This window comes from Panthera onca, chromosome C2 (genome assembly GCF_046562875.1).
Source record: "Panthera onca isolate mPanOnc1 chromosome C2, mPanOnc1 haplotype 2, whole genome shotgun sequence".
Classification (NCBI taxonomy): domain Eukaryota; kingdom Metazoa; phylum Chordata; class Mammalia; order Carnivora; family Felidae; genus Panthera; species Panthera onca.
Genome location: NC_138347.1, coordinates 62278223 through 62301895, shown reverse-complemented (window position 1 = coordinate 62301895; position 23673 = coordinate 62278223). Strand labels below are relative to the sequence as shown.

General features: G+C 38.3%; 1 protein-coding gene across 6 annotated transcripts in view; it reads left to right on the top strand.

The window, feature by feature from the left end:
• The window catches only part of LSAMP (limbic system associated membrane protein), an 889273-nt gene that overhangs the window by 556747 nt on the left and 308853 nt on the right, over window positions 1–23673 (top strand). For 5 of the 6 annotated variants that reach the window (XM_078453038.2, XM_060639947.3, XM_060639945.3 and 2 more), the window contains one exon: window positions 21109–21341. In XM_078453038.2, coding sequence (XP_078309164.1) covers window positions 21109–21341 — 233 coding nt within the window. Of the gene's footprint in view, window positions 1–17468; window positions 17530–21108; window positions 21342–23673 lie in introns of those variants that run through there. The other variant, XM_078453039.2, reaches the window with a different exon arrangement.

Genomic DNA, 23673 nt, shown 5'->3' with positions numbered 1-23673 from the left:
GGGATAATATAATGAACACATTCACAACCAAATAGGAATAACAACTTCCCTTTCTACCTTCATCCTACCATCGCATGCACTGTCCAGGATTGCTCTGGGCACTGCTCCCAGCCCTTGTTTCCAAAGAGCAACCCAGCACAGAGAACACTGTGACAGATTCAAAAAACAAAAGGCACCAGACAATTTACAATTATGTTATTCAGACTGTTGCAGTAAGAAGGAAGGAAGCATGGGGTTTAAGGGCAGGGAGTTATCAGACTCTTATGGAATCATGAGGAAGGATGGGGATGAGTCTTACCTCCTATTATGTGAGGGCACTGGGGTTCTTTGCAGCTAGCCATTTCCAGGAACACAGAGCGGGGAGATTTTCTAACCATTCCTGCTTTCCCGGAATGCAGGCTTTAGATAAAGTTCTTTTTTCCCCACGTGGTCTGACTATTTCCTTTCTTCCCATTCAGAATGTCAGCTTACTAAATTACATCTCAACCAGTGTTTTCCTCAGTGTGGACATTTTTGGGAACCTCCTTCCTCATTGCACTTTGTATCTTGCAATCATTGACCCCCTTGATTCATTTTAAAAAATGTCTCACATGTCATCTTTCTTCATTCCATTTTTGTGGCTAGTAAATAAAAACAATAGTAATGATAAAAACAACAATGACAATATCCACAGTTATTTAGTAACAATTATCGATCATTTTCCACATGCCAGGTACTACTCTAAGGTCTTTACATGTAGTGATTTATTAAACCCAAAAATAATCCAGTGAAGAAACAGAGACTGAGAGACGTGAAATAATTTGCCTAGATTATTACATCTGATGTGTGGTACAGCTGAGATTTGATCTTCTTCAGTCAGCCTGCTCCAATTACACTACTCTAATGTCAGAATCCCACAGCACAAAGCAACAAATGCACGTGGGGACACAGCCCAGTGTTAGAATCACTTACAAATCCTGAGAGTCTTAGTGAGGGAGGGTCTTTGTGGCTTAGGGAAACAACTTCCCCAACTAAGGTGTATTTTACTGAGCACAGTGAGTTAACATTATAGTCTAGTCTCAGACCTGACATATTACACAGATATTCATGTTGGTTGTCCCAGAATTTCTGTTCTATGGGAACACTGTCTAGAACTACTAGTAAGTAGGTGAGAGGAAATTATATTATTCAATGATTAGCACATACTACTTGTCTAATACAATCATTTTTATTTATTTATTTTTTAAATTTTTTTTAACGTTTATTTATTTTTGAGACAGAGAGAGACAGAGCATGAACGGGGGAGGGGCAGAGAGAGAGGGAGACACAGAATAGGAAGCAGGCTCCAGGCTCTGAGCCATCAGCCCAGAGCCCGACGCGGGGCTCGAACTCACTGACCGCGAGATTGTGACCTGAGCTGAAGTCGGACGCTTAACCGACTGAGCCACCCAGGCGCCCCTACAATCATTTTTAAAAGCAGAGTTCAGGAGTGCCTGAGTGGCTCAGTAGGTTAAGCATCTGACTTTCGCCCAGGTCATGATCTCATGATTCACAAGTTTGAGGCCCGCGTAGGGCTCTGCACTAACAGCTCAGAGCCTTGAGCCTGCTTCAGATTCTGTGTCTTCCTCTCTCTCTGGCCCTCCCCTGCTCATGCTCTGTCTCTCTCTCTCTCTCTCAAAAATAAATTTAAAAAATTAAATTTAAAAAACTGTAAAAAGAATATGTTACTCGAATTAACTATTAGTAAATACAACATATTGCAAATTCCTGTTATTAAAATGGCCTAGTGTGGGCTACAAGAGAAATGAAGATCTCAATATTGGTGTAGATATTGTGGGGTGAATTAGCTTAGGAGGTTGAAAGAAGATTCCCTGGAGAGACAGCACAGTTAGCTCCTCTGATAGTTCTCTTTTCAAAGCAAACTCTTTCCTATTTTCCTTCTCCAAGTACAATTACCAGGAGTTCCTGAACCTGCCTTGTACATTCTACCAGATCCTGTGATTCCAACTGCAGATTCCTGGGCTGGTTTAGACGTTGAAAAAACAAAACAAAACGCAAGATATTATAAGCTATGGATCAAAAGATCTATCTATAAATACTAAAAGGTTGAGTAAAGATTGTAACATTTAACTATTAAATGAATGACTATTTTATAGGATGTGAGCCATTCTAGTTCCTAAACTTTTTATTAGTTTTCTTATCATAGTCATTTGGAAGCGCATGCCCATCCCCACACCTCTCCTTTGAGTTCTAAGGGAAGGAGGTACTACTAGCTGTTTTAGACCGTGTAGTCAGGCTGAATTCTGTTCTCTCCCATTCTGCCCTTCATCATATATTTGAGCCTATTTGTGAAGGTGCACACACCTGCATACTGTCTATCACTAAAGAAGTGATTGGTTTTGATCGGCTGTAGACCCAGGATCCACATTTTTGAGGGGTGTCCCTCTCCTGACCTTCAACTCCCTTGTTAAAAACATCTGCAGAGCTCCAATTTCTCTGGCATAGCTATTCAGTATCCCAGGTTAAAACATAACTTTCTGTTTTGTAATCCAGGTAGAAAGTCTTATCTTTGCAAGAAAGCAGGCCTCATCTAGAGCACAGGGCTTCCGTCCAGGTAAATCCCACTGAGTAATTATCTTTCACATAGTGGAGGAGAAGCTGTCTTCTACACTCCAAACCCTTCTATTCCTCTCCCCATCCTTGCCTTTGAAAATTCAGTGTAGGTAGCAGAAGCAGAGGGGCTTTCCCGTGTTGCCAACTGGTTGCCAGAGTTCACTTGATTTTTCAAAACATGCTTTACCGAGACCAGCTCAACCTCACTGAAACCACATTTTAAAATAGGCAGCCAATAACGGCCCTCATTAGAAGACTCCTATTAGAAGAAGAGTAAAAAGGGAATGAATGTCATTACCCAAATTAATTGATAAATTATCAGAATTAATGAAACAGAATAAACTAATAACAGTCTTACAAATCTGTGCAAATAACATACTTCACAAATTTTTCATAACCTATGATAAAAAAGTGAGTGTGAAAGGGAGAGAAGGAAGGAAAAGAGAAAGGACTGTATTACTTTGTGAAGATCTGTTTTTACAAAGGGTGTTACAGGCTGAACTTGCAAAGTTGGGACATTTTGAAATCAGTATTTATTAAGTGATTCTAAATAAGCTCTTTGGACACTCTAATGGCATTGATGAAAATAAAGAATTTACTCCTGTGTCAGTGTAAATTCATGAACCCACATGTGTCAAGAATTGCTTTTTGTTAGGCACCAGTCAGAGGGAGTAAACTTCTTATGGATCAAAGGAAGACACTATGTAACTGTTTCTCAGCCACAGTGCCTGGTTGCTTTCACACAGCCCACAGCCAGCTGGCCTCCAGTCAGCTCCCAAACTCTTTCTATTGAGAAGATGTGCCTGGCAGTCTGAGACTGCATGAGAAGCTGGAAGGTCTTTGTAGCAGTTGGTACAGTCACAACGTGCTTCAACAGTGGCTAGAAGAGTCTCAAAGGACTGGCTGGCATCATTTATTTCCTTATCTTATACTGTGTATCACCAGCTATGGCAAAAAAAGGGAAAAAATATCTAGGCAAACTGTAAAATACCTCTTAAAGTAGCCAAGAGCCCTGTAAATGTCTTCAACATGCTAACGATCCCACCCTCCAAACTTTCAAAAGGCTTTCAGAGAGTTGATGGCTCTTCTAGGTTTGTGTGTGTTGATCCTCAAGGCCCAGACGTGCACTGTTTAGAATTCTGGAGTCTGCTGTGAAAGCACCTGGGATACCCAAGGAACAGCTGTAATTCTAAGCTTCCACTTCAGCTGTGGTGTGTTTCAGGAGGATGGCAAGTAAAAGTGCATTAAGTCAAGTATCATTCTCGCCTATAGCATCTTCTTCTTGCTTTTCATCTGACATTGAGCAGGAGTGGTATAGCCATGAGGTCTTTTGGGGAGATTTTGGCATGCTGTCACACCCAGCATCGCCAACTGGAGAGGTAGGGTGAATAGGTTTAGTATTTTAAAGTACCATGAAAGAGTTAATTGTGTCTTCCGATTTTAGAGAAGTTTGCCCTACTTCACTTGTGTGTGGTCTGCAAAGGATCACCCTGCAACAAACATGTTTTCTACAACGCCTTTGTCCTGTGCCACTCTGGTATCTGATCTTCTACACTATTTAAAAATGAAGGATTTAGGGGCGCCTGGGTGGCGCAGTCGGTTAAGCGTCCGACTTCAGCCAGGTCACGATCTCACGGTCCGTGAGTTCGAGCCCCGCGTCAGGCTCTGGGCTGATGGCTCAGAGCCTGGAGCCTGTTTCCGATTCTGTGTCTCCCTCTCTCTCTGTCCCTCCCCCGTTCATGCTCTGTCTCTCTCTGTCCCACAAATAAATAAAAAAACGTTGAAAAAAAAATTAAAAAAAAATAAATAAAAACAAAAATGAAGGATTTAGGCAAAAATAATATCATAGAAAGGGTTGATAGCTCATGTAATATTCTTAATGTCTTCTAATCTTACATGTAAAATAATACTTGATATTCCTACATGATGGACAAAGATTGGGTGAACTACATGGGAAAGAAACACAAGCAGGTCTCCTTTGCTTTTTGTTCTTGGCTTGTTGATTTTTTTTTAACATTGCCTCAGGCAAATTTGCATCTGGTATTAGCCTCCCAGAAACAGACTTTACTACACTGTGGAGAATGCTCTCCACTTATTTGTTGCTTGGGGCTAAAAGGCTGAGCTGTTTTGCATTGAATATGTATCTTTTGATCTTGCTTTATTTTCCTCTTGCTATTTTGTTGCTGCTAAGAGCTGATGATTAGGAGAAATCCCTAAATGAAAACTGCCAAAGGGGTTTGAAATGATGAGATTGGACTCAGTGGACAGTGCTCACAATGAGTTCTGTGGGGGCCACAGGGGCCCTGTGTAGAACTCAGTGATTGGGAAAGAAAATCAGCTTAGGCTCACTTAGAGAAAGCATCTCCTTAATGAACAGTACATTCTTTGCTCTTTTGTGCTCTGATTCTGGCCTCTAAGTGCAGATTTTTCTTAAATTCCTATTTTGTTACCCTCAATCACAGTATTCTGTGATTCAGGTGTTATACAGAGGTAGAATAGTGCACAGTGAAATTATTGGGTATTGTATATTTGAAATTTCCTTCATTGTTAGAGAATTTTTTATTGAATGCCCGCAGATTTTTATGTGCTCAAATCATTTCTGAACTGATATACTTAAAGAAATGAGGGACTCTGACTTCCTTAATTTTATACTTTAACAAAGGTATAATTTTAATGTGAAGCATCATGTGACATGGCAGTAGGTCTTGTCTAGAGAAAAGAATGTTCACAAAGATTAAGGGATTCATATTACTTAAGAGCAAAAGTTAAAGACATATAAATAAGCCTTTTTCTTTGATTCATGGTCTCAGTTTGTGAAGGGGATGGCAGAAAATAAATGGAATGAGCGGAAGTGACACATAAAAAATAAACAAAAATGTATGATTTATACCATGTCTATTAAATCACTGTATTCTAGACTCAAGCCAGAATAAATATACTGATTAATACTTAATAATTAGTAGAAAAATATATATATTCCACTTCTGAATAAGGCCATCCACACCACGATTCCTGAAGATTGAATACAAGGTCATATCTTGAGCTATAGTAATTCCTTTAATAGAATTCTTTGGGAGAATACCTTGATTGAGGGTAACAGAACAGGAACTCTAAGAAATCTTTCCTTCGAGGACAATAAAAAGCAAGATATAAATCATTAAAAAACATTGTGTTAATGCGTATACTTTTCTCATTCTGTATTTTGGGGAAGTTTTTCATGATCCTCATGACTGTAGACTGCCATCCAGAAAGAAAAGATTATATCATGTAATAATCAGAGAAAAGAAGTGTACAAAATTTACTGATATTAAAGACTGGAGATAGTTTTATCTCGAATATCTAGAGTGTCCAATATTGACTGGAAGCCTCTAGAAAGCCTAAATTCAGTAGCTTCCCAGACAACAAAGTATCAGTGAAGAAAATTTCACTTTATCTACCTCTTTATCGCCCTTCTTGGTTGTTTTCTTGGTCATGTTATTGTCTTTTTTTTAAGTTTATTTATTTATTCTGAGAGAGAGAGAGAAAGAGAGACGATGGGGGTGGGGGGATGGGGGGGCAGAGAAAGAGGGAAAGAGAAAATCCCAAGCAGGCTCCATACTGTCAGCATGGAGCCTCATGCGGGACTTGAACTCATGAACCTGTGAGATCATGACCTGAGCTGAAATCAACAGTCGTTTGCTTCACCAACTGAGCCACCCAGGCATCATGGTTATATTATTATTTTGAAATAAAAATAATTGCTAATTTCACAGTGAAATATAGTGGGGAATGAAAAATTTTAAAAAGTTTTTGAGATCAAACTGGCCTATTTCACTAGAGATGAACAGTGAAATTATTGGGTATGACTTAGTCACAGACCCTCCATAAGTTCACAAAGATTAGGTTATGTTGCCCTTGGTGTGACATCTAAATATTAATAAAAAATATTAATTTCTATCTATAAATATGAACCTCTAGGGCAGGAGACACCAGTAAGATAATATCAAGGATAGTATTCAAGTCCACTAGACAAGAAAAGGGGCGATGGTGAATTTGAAAACATCTTATGTTTTCACCATACAGCATATATTTAGAAATTCTTTGAGTTAAGTTTCCACTGCATATTGTATTTCTTTTTTAAAAAATTTGTTTTTAAATATATATTAGAGTGCATCATAGATACATCCTTAAAAAGATAGTATCATCTCTTCTAGGCAGAAAGAGACAGAGAAAATGATAGCAACAAGTGAAGGAAAACAAAATGGTTGGGTTAGAAAAGACCAAAGGGTCTTCTCCTGCCACACTCCTCTTTTGAAACCATTGAGAATAGTAAGACTCTTCTACCTTCAAGATTGTATTTGGAAGCAGAAATCTCTAAGAATTTGAAATGAAAAGAGAAACATTCTGACATATTCACTCATCCATTGAACAATTATTAAGAAATTTTGTGTCAGGCATTTTGTGAGGCAATAGAGACCCAAAGATGGAGAAGATATGGTTGTCCTTCATTTTTAAAATAGTGATGAGACAGAAAAAGAATTAAAATGCTAGGGCAATCAAGAAAGCAGCTACAGAATTAGAGCATGCATCACAAGGGAAGGCATACCTGAGATGGATTGTGTAGTAAGTAGGAAATTGCCAAATGAAAGAATAAAGTTCCTAGCAGAGAGGGAGTTGTAATGTCAAGAGAACAAGCTGGAAAGGTAGGTTGCACTGACATAGGTTATACTAATCTATTTGAACTGTGAAAAGTAAAAAGACCAAGTGCATTTAAACAAGAGGATTACATGATCAGCTTCATGTATGTTCTGCATAAAGGATGAATTTTGTAACTGTTAGCGAGGGATGAAATATCGGAAGTCAGAATACCAGTTAGTTATCAGAGGCTATAACGCTAGCTAGAAGCGGTATTGACAACAGATGAGAAGATCCCAAACAATGATAGTGATAGTATGGATGGAGACTAGGAGTCAATCTTTGGGGGGGAAATGTAAAAATATATTTGATTATATAAATTACATGGAGCAGAAGGCAGCAAGGATGGCTCTGTGGCTACTAGTTTGGATTAATAGATGGATTATGATCCTATTAACTGAAACTGGAGGTTTAGAAGGAGGAAAATAATAAGATGGACGATGAGTTTGGTTCAAAATAAGCTGAATTTAAGGTGCCTTCAGATATCTATGTGGAATAGCTGAGTATGCTGTTTTAGATACCAAAATGATGAAATATAATTAAAGCAAAAACAAACAACAATAAACAACAAATGAAATGTATTAAGACAACTCTGTGAAGCAAGGAGAGAAGAGAAATACAATCCTGGAGGTGAGTGGAGAAAGAGGAGCAGATTATAGATATTAAGAAACGGTAGGAGTTAGGATGACAGACAAGGAAATGAAGAATGAGTGGCATATTGTGTTGAAAGCTATACAGAGATTAAGTAGGACAAATACTTAAAAAATAAATACATGGGATTTGGCTATGAGTGGATTACCAACATCCTTCTAAAAGTGGTCTTAACTGAGCCAGGTGGAGGTGACTTGTCCTTAGGGGAGAGTGGACATTAGTCAATGTAAAATTGACTACTACTATCAACATTATGATTAATAACATAACACTAACATTATGTTGACTGTTAATTAGTCCCTGCCATTCTTGCTGCTACTCAGATCTAGTTCCTGAGCACATATAGAGATTTCAACAGAGTACCTGGTGCCATGTCAATAGATCTTGACCATAAATGGTAGTATAAGTAATCCAGAAGAAATAGAAGAATGATTTCAAAACAATGTCTTATTAATCTTCACTTAGATTTAGCTCTTCCTCTCTCTCTCTCTCTCTCTCTCTCTCTCTTTCTCTCTCTCTCTCTCTCTTTCCCTGTCATATCATTTAACAGCCATATTTTGAGAGTCACTGTGAGAGAAGATGCCTCTTTTGTAATACACTCTCAAAGGTAGAATGCCCTAGGGACAGAGAGGGGTGGGAAAATGAAATACAGATTCTCTCAGGCTGTAGAGATGGTGCTTTTGAATCATGTGACTCTTCCTAGAACTCACTGTGTGACCTTCACCTTGAAATATCTGCGTGTCTCTCTAACTGAGGCTGGCTGTGAAATTTTAGAATTAAATTACGTGGTGGAAGTTGTAGTACCAAAGGTAATGGCCTTTAACTTCCTCTGTCTTCCAGGTCCAGACACCAGTTACTTCCTGTCCCTCCAGCCCCCTCCCAGGTCAGGGCTCTATGTAGTTTGGGGATTTCAGTGTCAGGTACCAATCTCCAGTTGGAGTAGGCTGAGTTCATTACAGTATTTCACAGATGGATTTTCATCTCAAATTCATCAAGTCTTGCCTTCATGCCCATTTTCTCAGTAACTTCTGAAGCTATTTTTAATGACTTGAGCCCTAGTCCCATTCACATCCTGATTGTTATTATGGTCAAGACAGGCCTTCAAGGAAAGGTTTAGGTGAGGGGGGAAAATGATGTGAAGAGAAAGGAGAAAAGCCATAAGAATTGGATATTATACAAGGATGAAGACCTTCTTACATCATTGTCCTTCAAAAGAAAGTCCTGAGGTGGGTGGGGGGGGGGGGGGTGGGCAAAGTACTTTTGGAGTTAGGAAACAAAGGAGTCAAGGTGGGGTAGAATGTGGGTGATGGCAAAGCAAACGTTGAAGTCAGAAAAAGCCCAATGATTATAATTCTCCATGTGAGAACTGTCCGTGTGATTTATAAGCATTCATCAGTGATCTATTGGCTTCTTGTCAGTGGGGGGAGGGGACTACTATTTTTCCTTCAGCTAAGATGGATCTGTTTGATAATATGTGCTCCTTCAATTTGCAGCTACCAGAAGCCCCTATTTCACATCTGTATCCACAAAGGACATTTAAAAAAATAGACTTCTTTTGCTCTTTATTTTCATCTGCCTTAATTTCTTTTGCCTCTACCCATAAAGACAAACTAGACAGCAGAGCCCTTTTCTTAACCCACTGAGCCACCCAGGTGCCCCTGCAGAGCCTTTTTCTAATGGTAGCTCTGATAGACAGTCCCAATACTTACATATTTACTTATGTACTTACTGTGTGTTAACTCTGTTATATCATACATGCTGTATTTATTAATTGCCATGTCTTAGAGGGCATAATTTGATCCAAATTATATCTAAATGCATGTAATGAGGAATTGTATTATAACGTGGTTCTGCTCCAGTGATAACATTTACATAATGCTGTGTATGATAAGACTATAAAGTAAGGGGCTGGGTTTTCAAGTAAGACTTATGGAAAATAGTCTCCTGACTTTACAGCCATGTCTCATGCAATAGAATATTCATCCTAACTGCATTATAATTTATTATGAGCACTTTTATTTCCCTCTACTGCTAGAACGAGATAAAGAGTAAACTCTGCAAACTATAGAGCACATTTTTTACTTCTAGAAGTTAGCATACATTTGATATTTACTTTGTAATGATTCAGAAGGTAACAAAATTTTCTTTAATTAGCTGTGCAATTGTTTTTAATTGAATAGCGAGTAAAAATTTTAGCTAGAATTCTGAGCCAGGATTCTCAGACTAATTTTATTCTTTCAAAGGTACCTAAAGGTAGCTTTATTTTCCCCTTCTAAATGAGAGGGGTTTTTCAGAAATAACAGAGACGCATAGCAAGAATCCAAACAAAAGCAAAATTTAAGATTGCTTCTCATCCTCACTCAACCAAGTGGTGAGGAAAGAGGAGAATCTGTAGTTTAAAAGAGAGGAACGAGTTATAGATGCGTGTACTTCAGCTAGAGGATAATTGCCAGTCACATACTGAGAAGAAGAAAAGATAAACCTTGTTCTTGCAACCTGAGGGTTTATAAAGCGTAGACAGTGACTCATCCAGTCCAAGAGGAACCCCAATTCTGCCAAGCAGATTGTAGTAGATCACAATGTACAGCATGGACCAGTTGTTATCCTCTGTCCAGGCTGCCCTCGGCTCTAACTGGATCTGATAGAAAGTGCTGAGGCATTTAAGACCTAAGCTGCCTGTGCACAGGTGTTCCAAAAAACAAAAACAAAAACAAAACAAAACAAAACAAAAACCTTACAAGTGTTCACAGATGGCATTAGTACCTCGATTTACACTGTTGTACCATAATAATACTGCATCATCTTGCTTTCAATTTAACACCTGTGGGTTTTAGGGGACCAACTACTGACTAGAGAGACCAGAGGGGTGTCAGATGCAAGAGAATCCAGGCCTGTAAAAGGAGTTTGCCCCAGAAATACCTGTTAATAAGCAAGGAATTGGATTAAACCGTTTCTGGAGGTTGCTGGATTTCGCCTAACAATGGGATTTATACAGAATGAAATGCCCAAAATTCAAATTATGAAATGTGATGGGGAAAAGGTTTTACTAGGCTCTCCCAAAGCTTACTGGGTATTCTAAATACTTTAGTCCGTTTAATAATCACAATTGTATGAGAAGATAGTCCTTATCTTTGTTTTACTGAAGAAACATATGGAAGCTCTTTGTTAATAGTGAACCCTTTCAGGGCCAGACACTGCTCTGTATATTTAAAATTCACGCATTTAAACATTACAACTACCCATTGAAGTAGAAAATTTTATAGTCTTCACCATACAAATGAAGAAACTCAGGCACAGAGAAGGTCAGCAAATATCCTGAGAGTACAGACCAAGGATCTGATGGAGCTAGAGTGAATGCAGAGCAGGAAGCTGACTCTAGCTCCTCAGCCTGAACCCGTAAATATGCCCAGTGCTGCCTTTCCTCCACTAGGTAACTTGCAGAAGCTGCTAAACTATGGAACCCATGACTTTTCCATTTCACTACTGACAAGGAAATGGAGAATCTTGAATTATGGTGCAATTAAGAAAATCATGATTTATTTTCTAAACCAATGGAGACTCTGGAAAGAACCTAGAAGAGTTATTTTCAACCACTTATAAACGTTCCTGGGATTGATCCTAGCTGTGACTGAGATAGAACTCAGTTCTTCCCTGGTCTTAGCCTCAATTCTGACCACTTTTTAAAATTTCTATCTTCTGGGACACCTGGGTGGCTCAGTTGGTTGAGCGTCCAACTTTGGCTCAGGTCATGATCTCACAGCTCATGATTTCAAGCCCTGAGTCGGACTCTGTGCTGACAGCTCAGAGCCTGGAGCCTCCTTCGGATTCTGTGTCTCCCTCTCTCTCTCTCTGCCCCTAACCCATTCTCATTCTGTCTCTGTCTCTCTCAAAAATAAAGAAACGTTATTTTTTTTCTTAATTTCTATCTTACTGTTTTCCATTCATTTCTTCTGTGTGAATGGAGAGATGACACAATTGATGTGAAAACAAGAGGAACACAGACTGTCTTAGAATTGACAGTTTGCTGAGATAGACTCAGAACTTAATTTGGTGGTTGATTTCTGCTCTTTCTCTACTTGCTTTCCTCACCTGTACCACCTGCATGGATACGGGTTAATGCTTCTTAAAGAAAATGAACCTGAAGATATAGCAATACATGTATAATATATTTATGCTTATCTAAGGATGCATGTATGACTGGACAAGTGCTCACTACTGATAGTAAGAGATAAAAAACATGTCTAGGGAGGACTTTTCATTGCTTTAGAAATGACAGACTGTCCTGGCTTTATGATTTGCCATTGTGGATTCTTTTTTGCTCTTATAGGTGATGAATCATTCTAGTAGATAATAACCCAAACACAGAGAAGGTGCTTTGTCAACATAGCAAATGCAAATAACTGGTGCAAATTGAATATTTAAAGAATTACATGATTGATCAGAAAGTCTGGGTAATAATATATTTAGTGGGTGTCATCAGACTCTCTGAAGAGAGAAACTTTTTGAATGGTCTAGGGAAATCGATGGTTTTCCTTTATAGCCACTGCTATGTATAACTATTTTCTTCTTATCTACCATACTCTCATCATGATAGAATATGAATATGACCATAGAAATTATTTTATATCTTATAAAAGATGTAAATCATGTACATCATGATTTATGTACATCCACGTACATCACTTAATTTTATTCATGGAACTACCCTAAGAGTAGTTCTAAGGGGTTGGGTCAAGTATCATTAGCTTTATTTTACTTATGGAAAACTAAGATACAAAAAGGGTAGATGAATTACCTGTGTTCTGAAAGTGAGAACTAAAATCAGTTATCCTGCAGGAACTAAACAGTATACCTTTTACCCTAACATTCCAACAGAAGTGTAAAGATTCCTAAATCGTCATGACAGTAATAGATTCACTTGAATCTGGTTCCTGTGGTTTGCTGCCTCTCTGTTCTCACCCACTCTGGAATATATGTTGCTACTTGTCTGTGTGTGTTCATATGCATGGGTGCATGCAGGCACTTGTACATGAATGTGTGCAAAGCAGCTAGGGTGAGGAGAGATTATCATACCATGTAGATACTCTGTTGGTGATAACTGACTAAAATTCAGTAGGAATCTAGAAGAATAAATTATTATCAAACTAAGATCAGTTTCTGGTCCAAGAGGATCAAAACTAAGGGAGCATATATGCATAAGAACAAGAGAATGAGGGGTGCCTGGGTGGCTCAGTCAGTTAAGCGTCCGACTTCGGCTAAGGTCATGATCTTGCAGTTTGTGGGTTCAATCCCCACGTTGGGCTCTGTGCTGACTGCATGGAGCCTGAAGCCTGCTTCAGATTCTGTGTCTCCTTTCTCTCTACCCCTCTCTCACTCATGGTCTGCCTCTCTTTGTCTCTTTCTCAAAAATAAATAAACATTTTTTAAAAATGAACAAGAGATTGAGGCCAAGAGCGTAGGCAGGGTTAAAAGCCAGAAATCAAGTCTAGAAGGAGGTAGAGATGGAGCAAGGCAGCGAAAGAGCTGAAGCTACTTGCTACAGACAAGACTAGCAGGTACACATAAGGGTCAGCAATGAATCCCCACAATAATCTTAATTTCTGAGTTTAATCTCAGAACATGGTAATGAAGCAGAGATGACCCAAAATGGTTAATAATTTAAAAATATTTAAATTTGGGGCGCCTGGGTGGCTCAGTCGGTTGAGCAGCCGACTTCGGCTCAGGTCACGATCTCACGGTCCGTGAGTTCGAGCCCCGCGTCGGACTCTGTGCTGACTGCTCAGAGCCTGGAGCCTGTTTCGGATTCTGTGTCTCTCTCTCTCTGACCCTCCCCCGTTCATGCTCTGTCTCTGTCTGTCTCAAAAATAAATAAACGTTAAAAAATTTAAAAAAAAAAAAAAATAAATAAATAATAAAAAATAAAAATATTTAAATTTGTTAACTAATTTGGCATATATTGTTTTTAATGTGTTTGCATAGTGTTCCTGGAATTCCTTATACTTAAAATAATATGATAAAGTCAGACTAAGAACTTCTGACTCCAGAGAGCCTACATTATTCCATCCTTTGCAATTCTTGATTTCACACACTAATGCTGGGAATGGACAACTTTAGGTCTTATTCCAAGAATGTTTCCTTCTACATTTCATGATAGTGTGGTGGACTCAGTAAGGATTTTGTTTGTAGGGTTAAGTTTACACAGCAAACAGCATCAAAATAAAGGGCCAGTACATTGTTGAATACTTCTTTCCCATCCACATCTTGAGTCATTACATGTCTTATATGTCATGTAAGGGAGAGTCACAAATGTGAAAAATAATAAAAGTTAATTAAAAAGTAGCTTTCCAATTAAGAAAGGTTAATAATTTCCTTAAATCTCAAATTGCCCCAATTGAGTTGATTCTTCCTTATCTGTTCTGGATGTTACAGACCCATTTATGTAGAGAAAAAAAGAAAAAGACTAAGGTTAAATGATTTCTCCAGCATTAAATTAGGAAGCAACCAGGCTATAGCTTCCCCATTCACCATCATTTGTGTACAGATCTTCCTTGACTCATGGTGTGGTTACCTCCCAGTAAACCCAACATAAGTTGAAAATATCTTAAATCAAAAGTGCCTCACCTACCGTACATCTTACCTAGCCTATCCTACTTTAAGTGTACTCAAAACACTCACATTAGCCTACAGTTGGGCAAATTCACCTAACACAATGCCTATTTTATAATAAAGTATTAATGTCTTATATAATATATTGAATGCTGTACCAAAAATGAAAAACAGAATGGTTGTCAGCATATCGGTTGTCCACCCTCGTGATGGCATGGCTGATTAGGAGCTACAGCTCACTGCCACTGCCCTGCATCTTGAGAAAGTAACCGACCATATATCAGTAGCTGGGGATAAGATTTATATTCAATATTCAAAGTATGATTTCTACTAAAAGTGTATTGCTTTCACACTGTTGTAAAGTCAAGAAATTTTAAGTCAAAGCATTGTAATCTGGGGACTGTCTGTGCAAGATTATCTTGATGTATAATTATGGTACTAAAGTAACACATTGTGGTGCCTGGGTGGCTCAGTCGGTTGAGCGCCCGACCTCGGCTCAGGTCATGATCTCGCAGTTCGTGAGTTCGAGCCCCGCGTCGGGCTCTGTACTGACAGCCCAGAGCCTGGATCCTGCTTCAGATTCTGTGTCTCCCTCTCTCTCTGCCCCTTCCCCACTCATGCCCTGTCTCTCTCTGTCTCTCAAAAATGAATAAACGTTAAAAAATATATATAAAGTAACACAGCAAAGGGGCATGTTTCATTTACTACTAACTTATAACCACAGCATGACTAGACTTCATTGTGGTGTTTCTGTCATGAGCATGACTTACGATTCAGGGACTTTGCTGGTGGCAGTTAAGTGTCTATAAATTAAGATGCATATGCTTATGAAAAAAACACCATTACACTGTAGACGTTTGCCATATGCTACCAGATATTTAAACCAAGAGACAGTGGTCTAACTCAGGGTTTGTCAGCTTCAGGCCTGTAGACATTTGGGGTATCTTTATTGTGGAGATTGTCCTTTATCTTGAAGGATCTTTAGCAGCATCCTTAGCCTCTACCCACTCAATGCCACTAGCAACCTCCCCACTTCAGGTTGTGACAACAAAAAAATGTCTCCAGATTATTTCCAAATATCATCTGCAAGCATGATTTACCCCCACTTGAGAACCACTAATCTCACTGTTCTTTCTTAATTTTTAAAATAAATCTCTTACCTATCCAGTTCCACTGCCCTGATCCTTACAATTAAGTATGAGGATCAATAACTGGTAAAAGATTGAGAAAATGTTCTCACTTGTGATCAACGGATAAATACAAGATTATATTCTTCAGAAAGAAAGGAACCTTTGGATAAATTCTAATGGTAAATTGGTACATTTTTAGCAGTAATATTTGTTAAATATGAATAGATGTGCCTAGAGGCAATTGAACAGGCTTAAAATCTGGTAGATCTGTATCACTTATATCATGGATATATTGTCAGTAAATATGCTATTAAGAAATCTATTGCTACAGATTGAATTTAGCATTTCTTTTCTGCCTCCAATTATAGTCATCGTTTTAGAAGCAGGCTTATACAGTATGAGTAGAGCTGTCGATGTACCTGTTTGTATAAATGTACATAATATGCTTGGTATAAAGTGTTTGCAGAGATCCGATGCTTGAGATTTTTATGGGTGCATTGATTTTTTGTGACAGTTTTATGGCTGCAGATATACGGAACGAGGAACATAAAAATGTGTTTGTTTGCCCTTCCTGTAATTTTTTCAAAGCTGATTTAAAAAACAAAAATCTCAGGCCCATAGGTAAGGTAAGTAACCCACGTGATATTTGCAGATTCATGGTTAAAGTGGGCAAGCCAGTAAACATTTATCTACTGCTTTATGTTTCTTTTTACTTTTTCACATGTGACATAGAGTATGTAATTCCCAGGGATGATGTTTCTTCATAATGGAAACAATGAGCATACACGTTTCTGTCCTTCACTTTTATGTTAATACCACACTCAATAATTCTCTGTAAATTTACCTTTGGATCTGATACTTTAAAAAAAAAAAATATTTTGAGAGGGGTGGGAGAGAGAGAGAGACAGAGAGAGAGAGCATTCCTAGCAGGCTCCACGCGTTCAGTGCAGAGCTCATTGCAAAACTCAATTCCACAAACTGTGAGGTCATGATCTGATCTGAAATCAGGAGTCTGACATAACTGAGTCTGACCGACTGAGCCACTCAGGCACCCCTGTATCTGATACTTTTAATTATTTCTTAAGAAATGTTAAAATAATTACCCATTCATCTGCACTTCTTAGATAATTAATAAATATTTGATACTTGTTAAATACCAGTTTGTTAAATTCAGTTTATTTATTCTACATTTCAGTGAGCACCTACTGTGCACATGGTGGGTGTATGCTGTTAGGTCCCTTGAGAGCTCCATAGGTGAATTCAGGAGGGTCACTGTCATTAATAAGCATACAAGGAAAGATAAGTGCAAATAATTTTAATGCAATGTGGAGTACAGTGAGGTCATAAGAAGAGCCAAATAAAAGGATGGGATACTAATAATAGAAGAGTTCCTAGAGAGATGTATTATATCCCCATGTTCTCAGTTGCCTGCCAAAAAAATCCCACCTGAAGTGGAGGGACATTCTCTGCCCCTCTCTTCTTGGCACCAACACCCACTCTTTTAAAGGAGCAGTCCTTTCTAAATCCTGGAATGATTTGCAGCATTGTAAACTCCTGGAAGAAACACTCTATTAAATCTAAACAATATATAACACATATAGATTTTTAAAATACATCTCTTCACACATTTCCAGCTGTAGCCATGGCTGATTTTGAAGATAAAGTCATTAAGTATCCATTTCTGAACTAGATTAGCTGGTATTAAAGCAGCATTCGAGGTGGGGGGGGGGGGGTAACTCATTATTATGTCATGATGGCATGGCATGAGAATTCTCATTTACTCTAGAGGAATGCCTAATGCACAGCTAAGCCAACTCACTTCCTATATGGGAGCACATGATGCTTGCTGGCCAGTCAGTGCATGCTGGGAACGTGGGTCTGCATTAAATTGGCATTTAACCATTTTTGAATAACTAGGTGCTCTGTGACTACTGTGTGTCACTAGTTATTTTCACTGAACAAAGATAAGTTCTACATGTTGAGATTATTTTGACTTTTTCAGTCTTTTCCTCTTGTGCACTTCTTATGGTTTGAAATAGTTACCACCTTAAATCAAAATATTAAAATTCTGAAAAGTTAAATTGGTTCTGAAACTATTATGTTTGCCGTTTTTCAGTATGAAAGTTTTGTAATGTTGTAAAAAGATTATTTTCTACTTTAGAGAGTCAATATATTTACTTTGAAACCACTGGCTACATTAAAAAAAAAAAAAAACCTTAAATATCTGGAGGAGTCGTTTACCTTTTAAAAATACTACATTGTTGGGAAACCTGACTGGCTCAGGGAATGGAGCATATGACTCTTGCTTGACCTCAGGGTTGTGAGTTCAAGCTCCCCATTGGGTGTGGAGCTTACATAAAATAAAAATTAAAAACAAATACTACATAGCCAAGATGTACATTAGTATCTTGGGTAACCATACTAAGTTAGTAAAAAGTGTGAGTGTATATATGTGTGTATATATACATATATGTGTGTTTATTTGTAAGTAAAAGGTAAATTTTAAAAACAAATGTAAGAAGAAACAATGTAAAAATAAGACGTTATATAGATTGTCATAGCAAATTTTCATATAATGTATTGTTTTGGTAGATGCACTTTTATGGGTCTGGCAATTTTGCTGAAATAGTCAATTACTTCTTTAGGTAAGATAGATCTGAACATTGTCAGAGAATAGTTTGGAATAATGATCTATGTGATAATTTTAACTTTCCCATGGATAAAAATTGCTAAAATGTCCAGAGGACCCTAAACACCTGACTTAGAAACTCTACCTTGTGCTCATAAGGAAATTTGTCCAATTCATTTGTGGATGCCGTAGGGTTTGGGAGAGGGAAGTGTAAAAGAGGTAATCGTCTGTCCTCCTCCCACACAGCATTGCGTGTGATGCTGTCACTTTAACAAGAGGCATTTATCAATACCTAAGATTACATAACATAAATTTTTGGAAGCACCTAAATGAATAGGGCAAAATATCTATCTTTAATTGATTTGTAGGCCATATCTATGTAAAATATGTTGTATCGTCTTTTTTTTCCAAATTGAACATATTAGGGCCATATTTGGGGCTAGACATTATTCAGAGTACCTCCCTATGATGTAGCATATCTGTTTCCTGGTGTGTTGAGCTGCCTAGATGAGAAAAGTGCAAGGAGGTACATGATAAAGGTTTAAAATACATTTACAGAGGTCAATTTCCATTCTTCTCAGTAGGAAAGAAGAACACAGTAAATCCATATCAATAACTTCATTGATGATATAGAAATGCAGCAAAGCAGCCTATTAACTCATAAATGATTCTCATTTAAGAAGTGCCACAAATACCATGAAGGACAGAGAAATGATGACACAAAATAGTAGAACAGGAAAGTACAATCAGGTCTGGAAAGAAGCATCAAGCATCCATGAAGTTAGCTTTGTGCTCCACCATGGAGAAATTCTAAATTATCAAGCACATATAATTAATCCCAACAATATCTTCATGGCAGAGACCCATATTGGGTAACAGAGATACCAAATGATGATTTCATCTACTTATGTTTATGAAAATAAATAAATGTAGAAGAAAAGAGACACCTGCATATCATGGAATTCAAGTCATTAAATTCTCGTGTTAAATAAAATATTAAGTTCACTTAAAAATGATGGGATAAGGGGGTCTTTTGAATGATAGGTGAGGTATTTTATTCAGCATTTCTGCTTTTAAGCAAGATGGGTTGGCCTCTGTATAGGTACTGTAGACAGCATGTAGATAAGGCATTAATTTCCTATCTATGCATAGGTACAGAATCTCTACAACTGGCTTTTTTGACCTAAGAGAAAACCTGGATTGGGCTCAGTTCGGAAAATACAGAACATGGTATTTTAATTGTTCTGCTGTCATGCTCCTGGCTTCTTCTCTATCCCTCATGCCTCAGAGTGCTGAGCAGATGGCTCTACAGTTGTGAACAGGGTCTGGGACAATCTCCCTGTGGGGCAGACATAAATCTTGCCAAAGGGATACAGAGAGAAGATTGTTGCTCAATTTTTCCATTTCCTGATTCTTGCTGAAATTGAAGGGGAAAACTATATTCCCCATGAAGCATTTTTTAAAATTTTTTTTAATGTTTATTTATTTTTGAGAGAGAGGAAGAGAGAGACAAAGACAGAGTGTGAGCTGGGGAAGGGTCAGAGAGAGGGAGACACAGAATCCGAAGTGGGCTTCAGGCTCTGAGCTGTCAGCACAGAGCCCGACTTGGGGCTCGAACTCACAAGCCACGAGATCATGACCTGGGGTGAAATCAGACGCCCAACCAACTGAGCCACCCAGGTGCCCCTCCCCATGAAGCATTTACCCCTTCTCAATGGAGAATCCATTGATTCTCCAGATTCTTTGCCTCTTTCTCGAAAGTTTCAGAAAGAGATCCTGTTAGGCTTTTATTTATTTTTTTTTTAATTTTTTTTTCAACGTTTTTTAATTTATTTTTGGGACAGAGAGAGACAGAGCATGAACGGGGGAGGGGCAGAGAGAGAGAGAGACACAGAATCGGAAACAGGCTCCAGGCTCTGAGCCATCAGCCCAGAGCCTGACGCGGGGCTCGAACTCACGGACCGCGAGATCGTGACCTGGCTGAAGTCGGACGCTTAACCGACTGCGCCACCCAGGCGCCCCTTGTTAGGCTTTTAAAAATAAGTATTTATTAAAATAAACATTTTTTCCCCTTCATCTTTCATAGAATAGGAACCATGGAACTGGTTTATTCATCTCCCATAAAATATTGAACTCATTCTGATGTGTCGGAAATGCTGGTAGCAAGCTGTTTTGCCAGCAGACAACCTGCTGCCCTCAGCAGCTGGAACCAGACGTAGGCAAGAAGATGCTAGCTTTGATTTCCCTGACACAATACCTTTCTTCTTACCTTTGGACCTGTTCACACACTTCTCACTCCTGGGAGAGGGCATTCCAAACCTGTAAGAATCCAAAGCAAATTCTGAAATCTAGTCTAATTTCTATAGCAGTGGGGCATGATTTAAATCTACCATCACACTCTTGTGGAAATTTAGGAAATACTTATGAAAGAATTCATACAATTCAAAACTCAGGAAATGTGCCACATTATCACTTGTCAAATTCTCAGTTACTAAAACAGATGGAGTTTTGCGTGAATGACCTTCTCCTAGACAAGAAGAAGAAAATCCAGTGGGAAGTCAATACCTATCTGAATTTATTTGCCTGCATTTTTCATACTGATTGTTTATGGCTAAACTGAGTCTAATATAATTACATCCATCCACTGAATGGTAGATAGATCTTAGGATAAATAGTGACAATACATAGGACTCTAAGAAATGGCATGGCAATAATTCATCCTGTATATAATTATTGTTCTTCATTGGTCTTATTGAAGGCAATGTGGAGAATGAATGCAGATGCAGGTATGGCTAAGTTTCTAATGTTGTTATTCTGCTCTACCAGGTGCGTTGTAGAAGACAAGAACTCAAAGGTGGCCTGGTTGAACCGTTCTGGCATCATTTTTGCTGGGCATGACAAATGGTCTCTGGACCCTCGGGTTGAGCTGGAGAAACGCCATTCTCTGGAATACAGCCTCCGAATCCAGAAGGTGGATGTCTATGATGAGGGCTCCTATACTTGCTCGGTTCAGACACAGCATGAGCCCAAGACCTCCCAAGTTTACTTGATCGTGCAAGGTAAGAAAAGGTGGGATAGGTAGGTGGTAAGGGAGAGGTGAGAGAAAAAAATTAACATGATGTATAAAATATTTGCAAAACCCTTTCTGAAAAAAACCTTTCACATGCAATTTTGTGTTTAAGTATCTATTTTTTCTCTAAAAGGATAGACTTAAAATGAAAGGACTAAGGAGAAAGAGGAATCTTGCCACTGTGAGCCAGTACTCTTGGTAAGAATATTTTCTTCTAGCCCTGAGTATAAAAGCACATAGCAAAGGCTATGGCTGTTGAAATAATTTGGAACTAAGTAACAAGAACACAGACAATGCTTAGAACCATGTGAAGTCCACTTCATCAACTTTTAGGTACTGGATGACTCTTGCTGAAGGCTTGGTTTTTATCTTCAGCATAAAGAATATTACTAATTATCTGTTCTTGTGATAGTAAGTATAATTTGGAAATAAAAATTTTCAGGGGCCTGATATCCTCTCAGCTGGCCAGCTTTCTTTGTAATTTATATCTCCATTTAATGGTAAGTTATTTGTGAGCAAATCTAATGACAAGGATTTGCAAAGTTATTGGGGACAATCTGCTTCTAGACTGGGGTTCCTAAGGGCACATCTGAGTCATGGTTTTATAGGACAAAAACCGTAAGTGGCATACACATGCCCCCAAACTATAGCTCTCATGGGTCCCTTTCTCATAATTGCAGAATGAGAACAAAGCTGATCAGCTGCACAGTTTTATTGCAAGCGAAGTCAAACCACTAGCAGTTCCAATCCATCTATCAGAAAAGATCTAAGCACTAACAAATATTAGGGCTGTGTTCATGTATTCTTGATTTACAATTTTATGTAAATTTAATGCAAATTAGGCATGGCCCTAGGGCTCCTGTCAGGATTCCAGTGCAGTCAGTGGTGTGGGAAAGTTTGACTGTAGCTTCTATTAATGTGTTATGGAATTGATTATTGCAGCGTTTAAATTATTGCTCTCCCAACTCCTCTGATTAATAGATTGAAACTGGAGTAAAATACATCAGAGACTGCCTGGTCCAGAGGTGGTTTAGTCATGTGACCTCTATCTTGGTCCATTTGCGATGGCTGACAGCTTCATTTTATTGCTTGTAAAAAACATGTCTACGGACTTGCAAATTTCCTATCATAGTCAAAGCATAGAATGTTTTCCTCGTGGTTTGATACAGAGTGCTGGAGCTCCATAACATGGTACATCAGGGCTTGGATCTCAGGCAGCCCATTTAAACGTGTAAACATAACCAGAGATGTGTAAATACGTAAATGGGTTAATTTACCAGCTCCCTCAAAACCACAAGCACACATATATTCTCTCTCTGTGTCTCTCTGTCTCTGTCTTTCTGACTCTTTCTCTCATGCACACACACACACCTGCCTCAAAATAAAAATAGTTCTACCATATGCAATGGCAGAGGAAGCCTAGATACCTAGTTTTATGGCCAGCTCCATATTACATTATGAGATTCCTACACAATTTTAATACCTTTATAGCCTTTAATGTCATTGGAAAGCCCTAGACACCACAACTGGAAAATGTGTATGTGTATTATACTAAGTAAAATTGGGCAATTTGAGTATTATATTCCTTGGATTCTAGGTGAGGAAACAGAATTTCCTTAAATTTAAGTTACTTGCTCCAGGTCACATAGAGAATTCAGGGAGTAAGTTGGAGCCAAGCAGGCCAGGAATCAAATCTGAAGCACTTTCTAGTGGAAGGGAATTTTTTTGATAGCTTTAAGAACTAATAGATTTATGTTTAAATCAGCTGTTAGCACCAAATGCCCCATGTCCTTCCCCCCCCCCATTTTTTTCTTACTTATCTGCATACATTTTAGTTATGAACTAAATGTGCTAATCCTGAGAGGGTTAGAGGTGCAGCATAAGTGAAATTAACTTAAATTATCTTAATATTAAGTGATGGAAAAGAATCTACTAAGTGCCATGTACTTTTATTCTGTTGTGTAGGAGAAATTTTTGTCTACCCTTTACCATTCTTCTAATGGTCTAAGAATTAAATTGACATGAAATAGATTAACAGAAAAAATAAAATTTAATTTCATATGTATGGGAAATCCACATAAACATGAGAGTACAAAGACAGCCAGGTAAAATGAGTATATATATATATATATATATATATATATATATATATCCCAGAACTAAAGAGAATGGGCTGCTGGACTGAGAAGAAAATGGAAGGAAAGCAATTCACAGGAAAATGAAAAAGAGTCAATGTTTGGTAGCAAATATTACTGGGCCATTCAGAAACAATGGGACATAGAGAGGTCGTTGATCAACAGTGCTTACAAGATTCCTCCTTA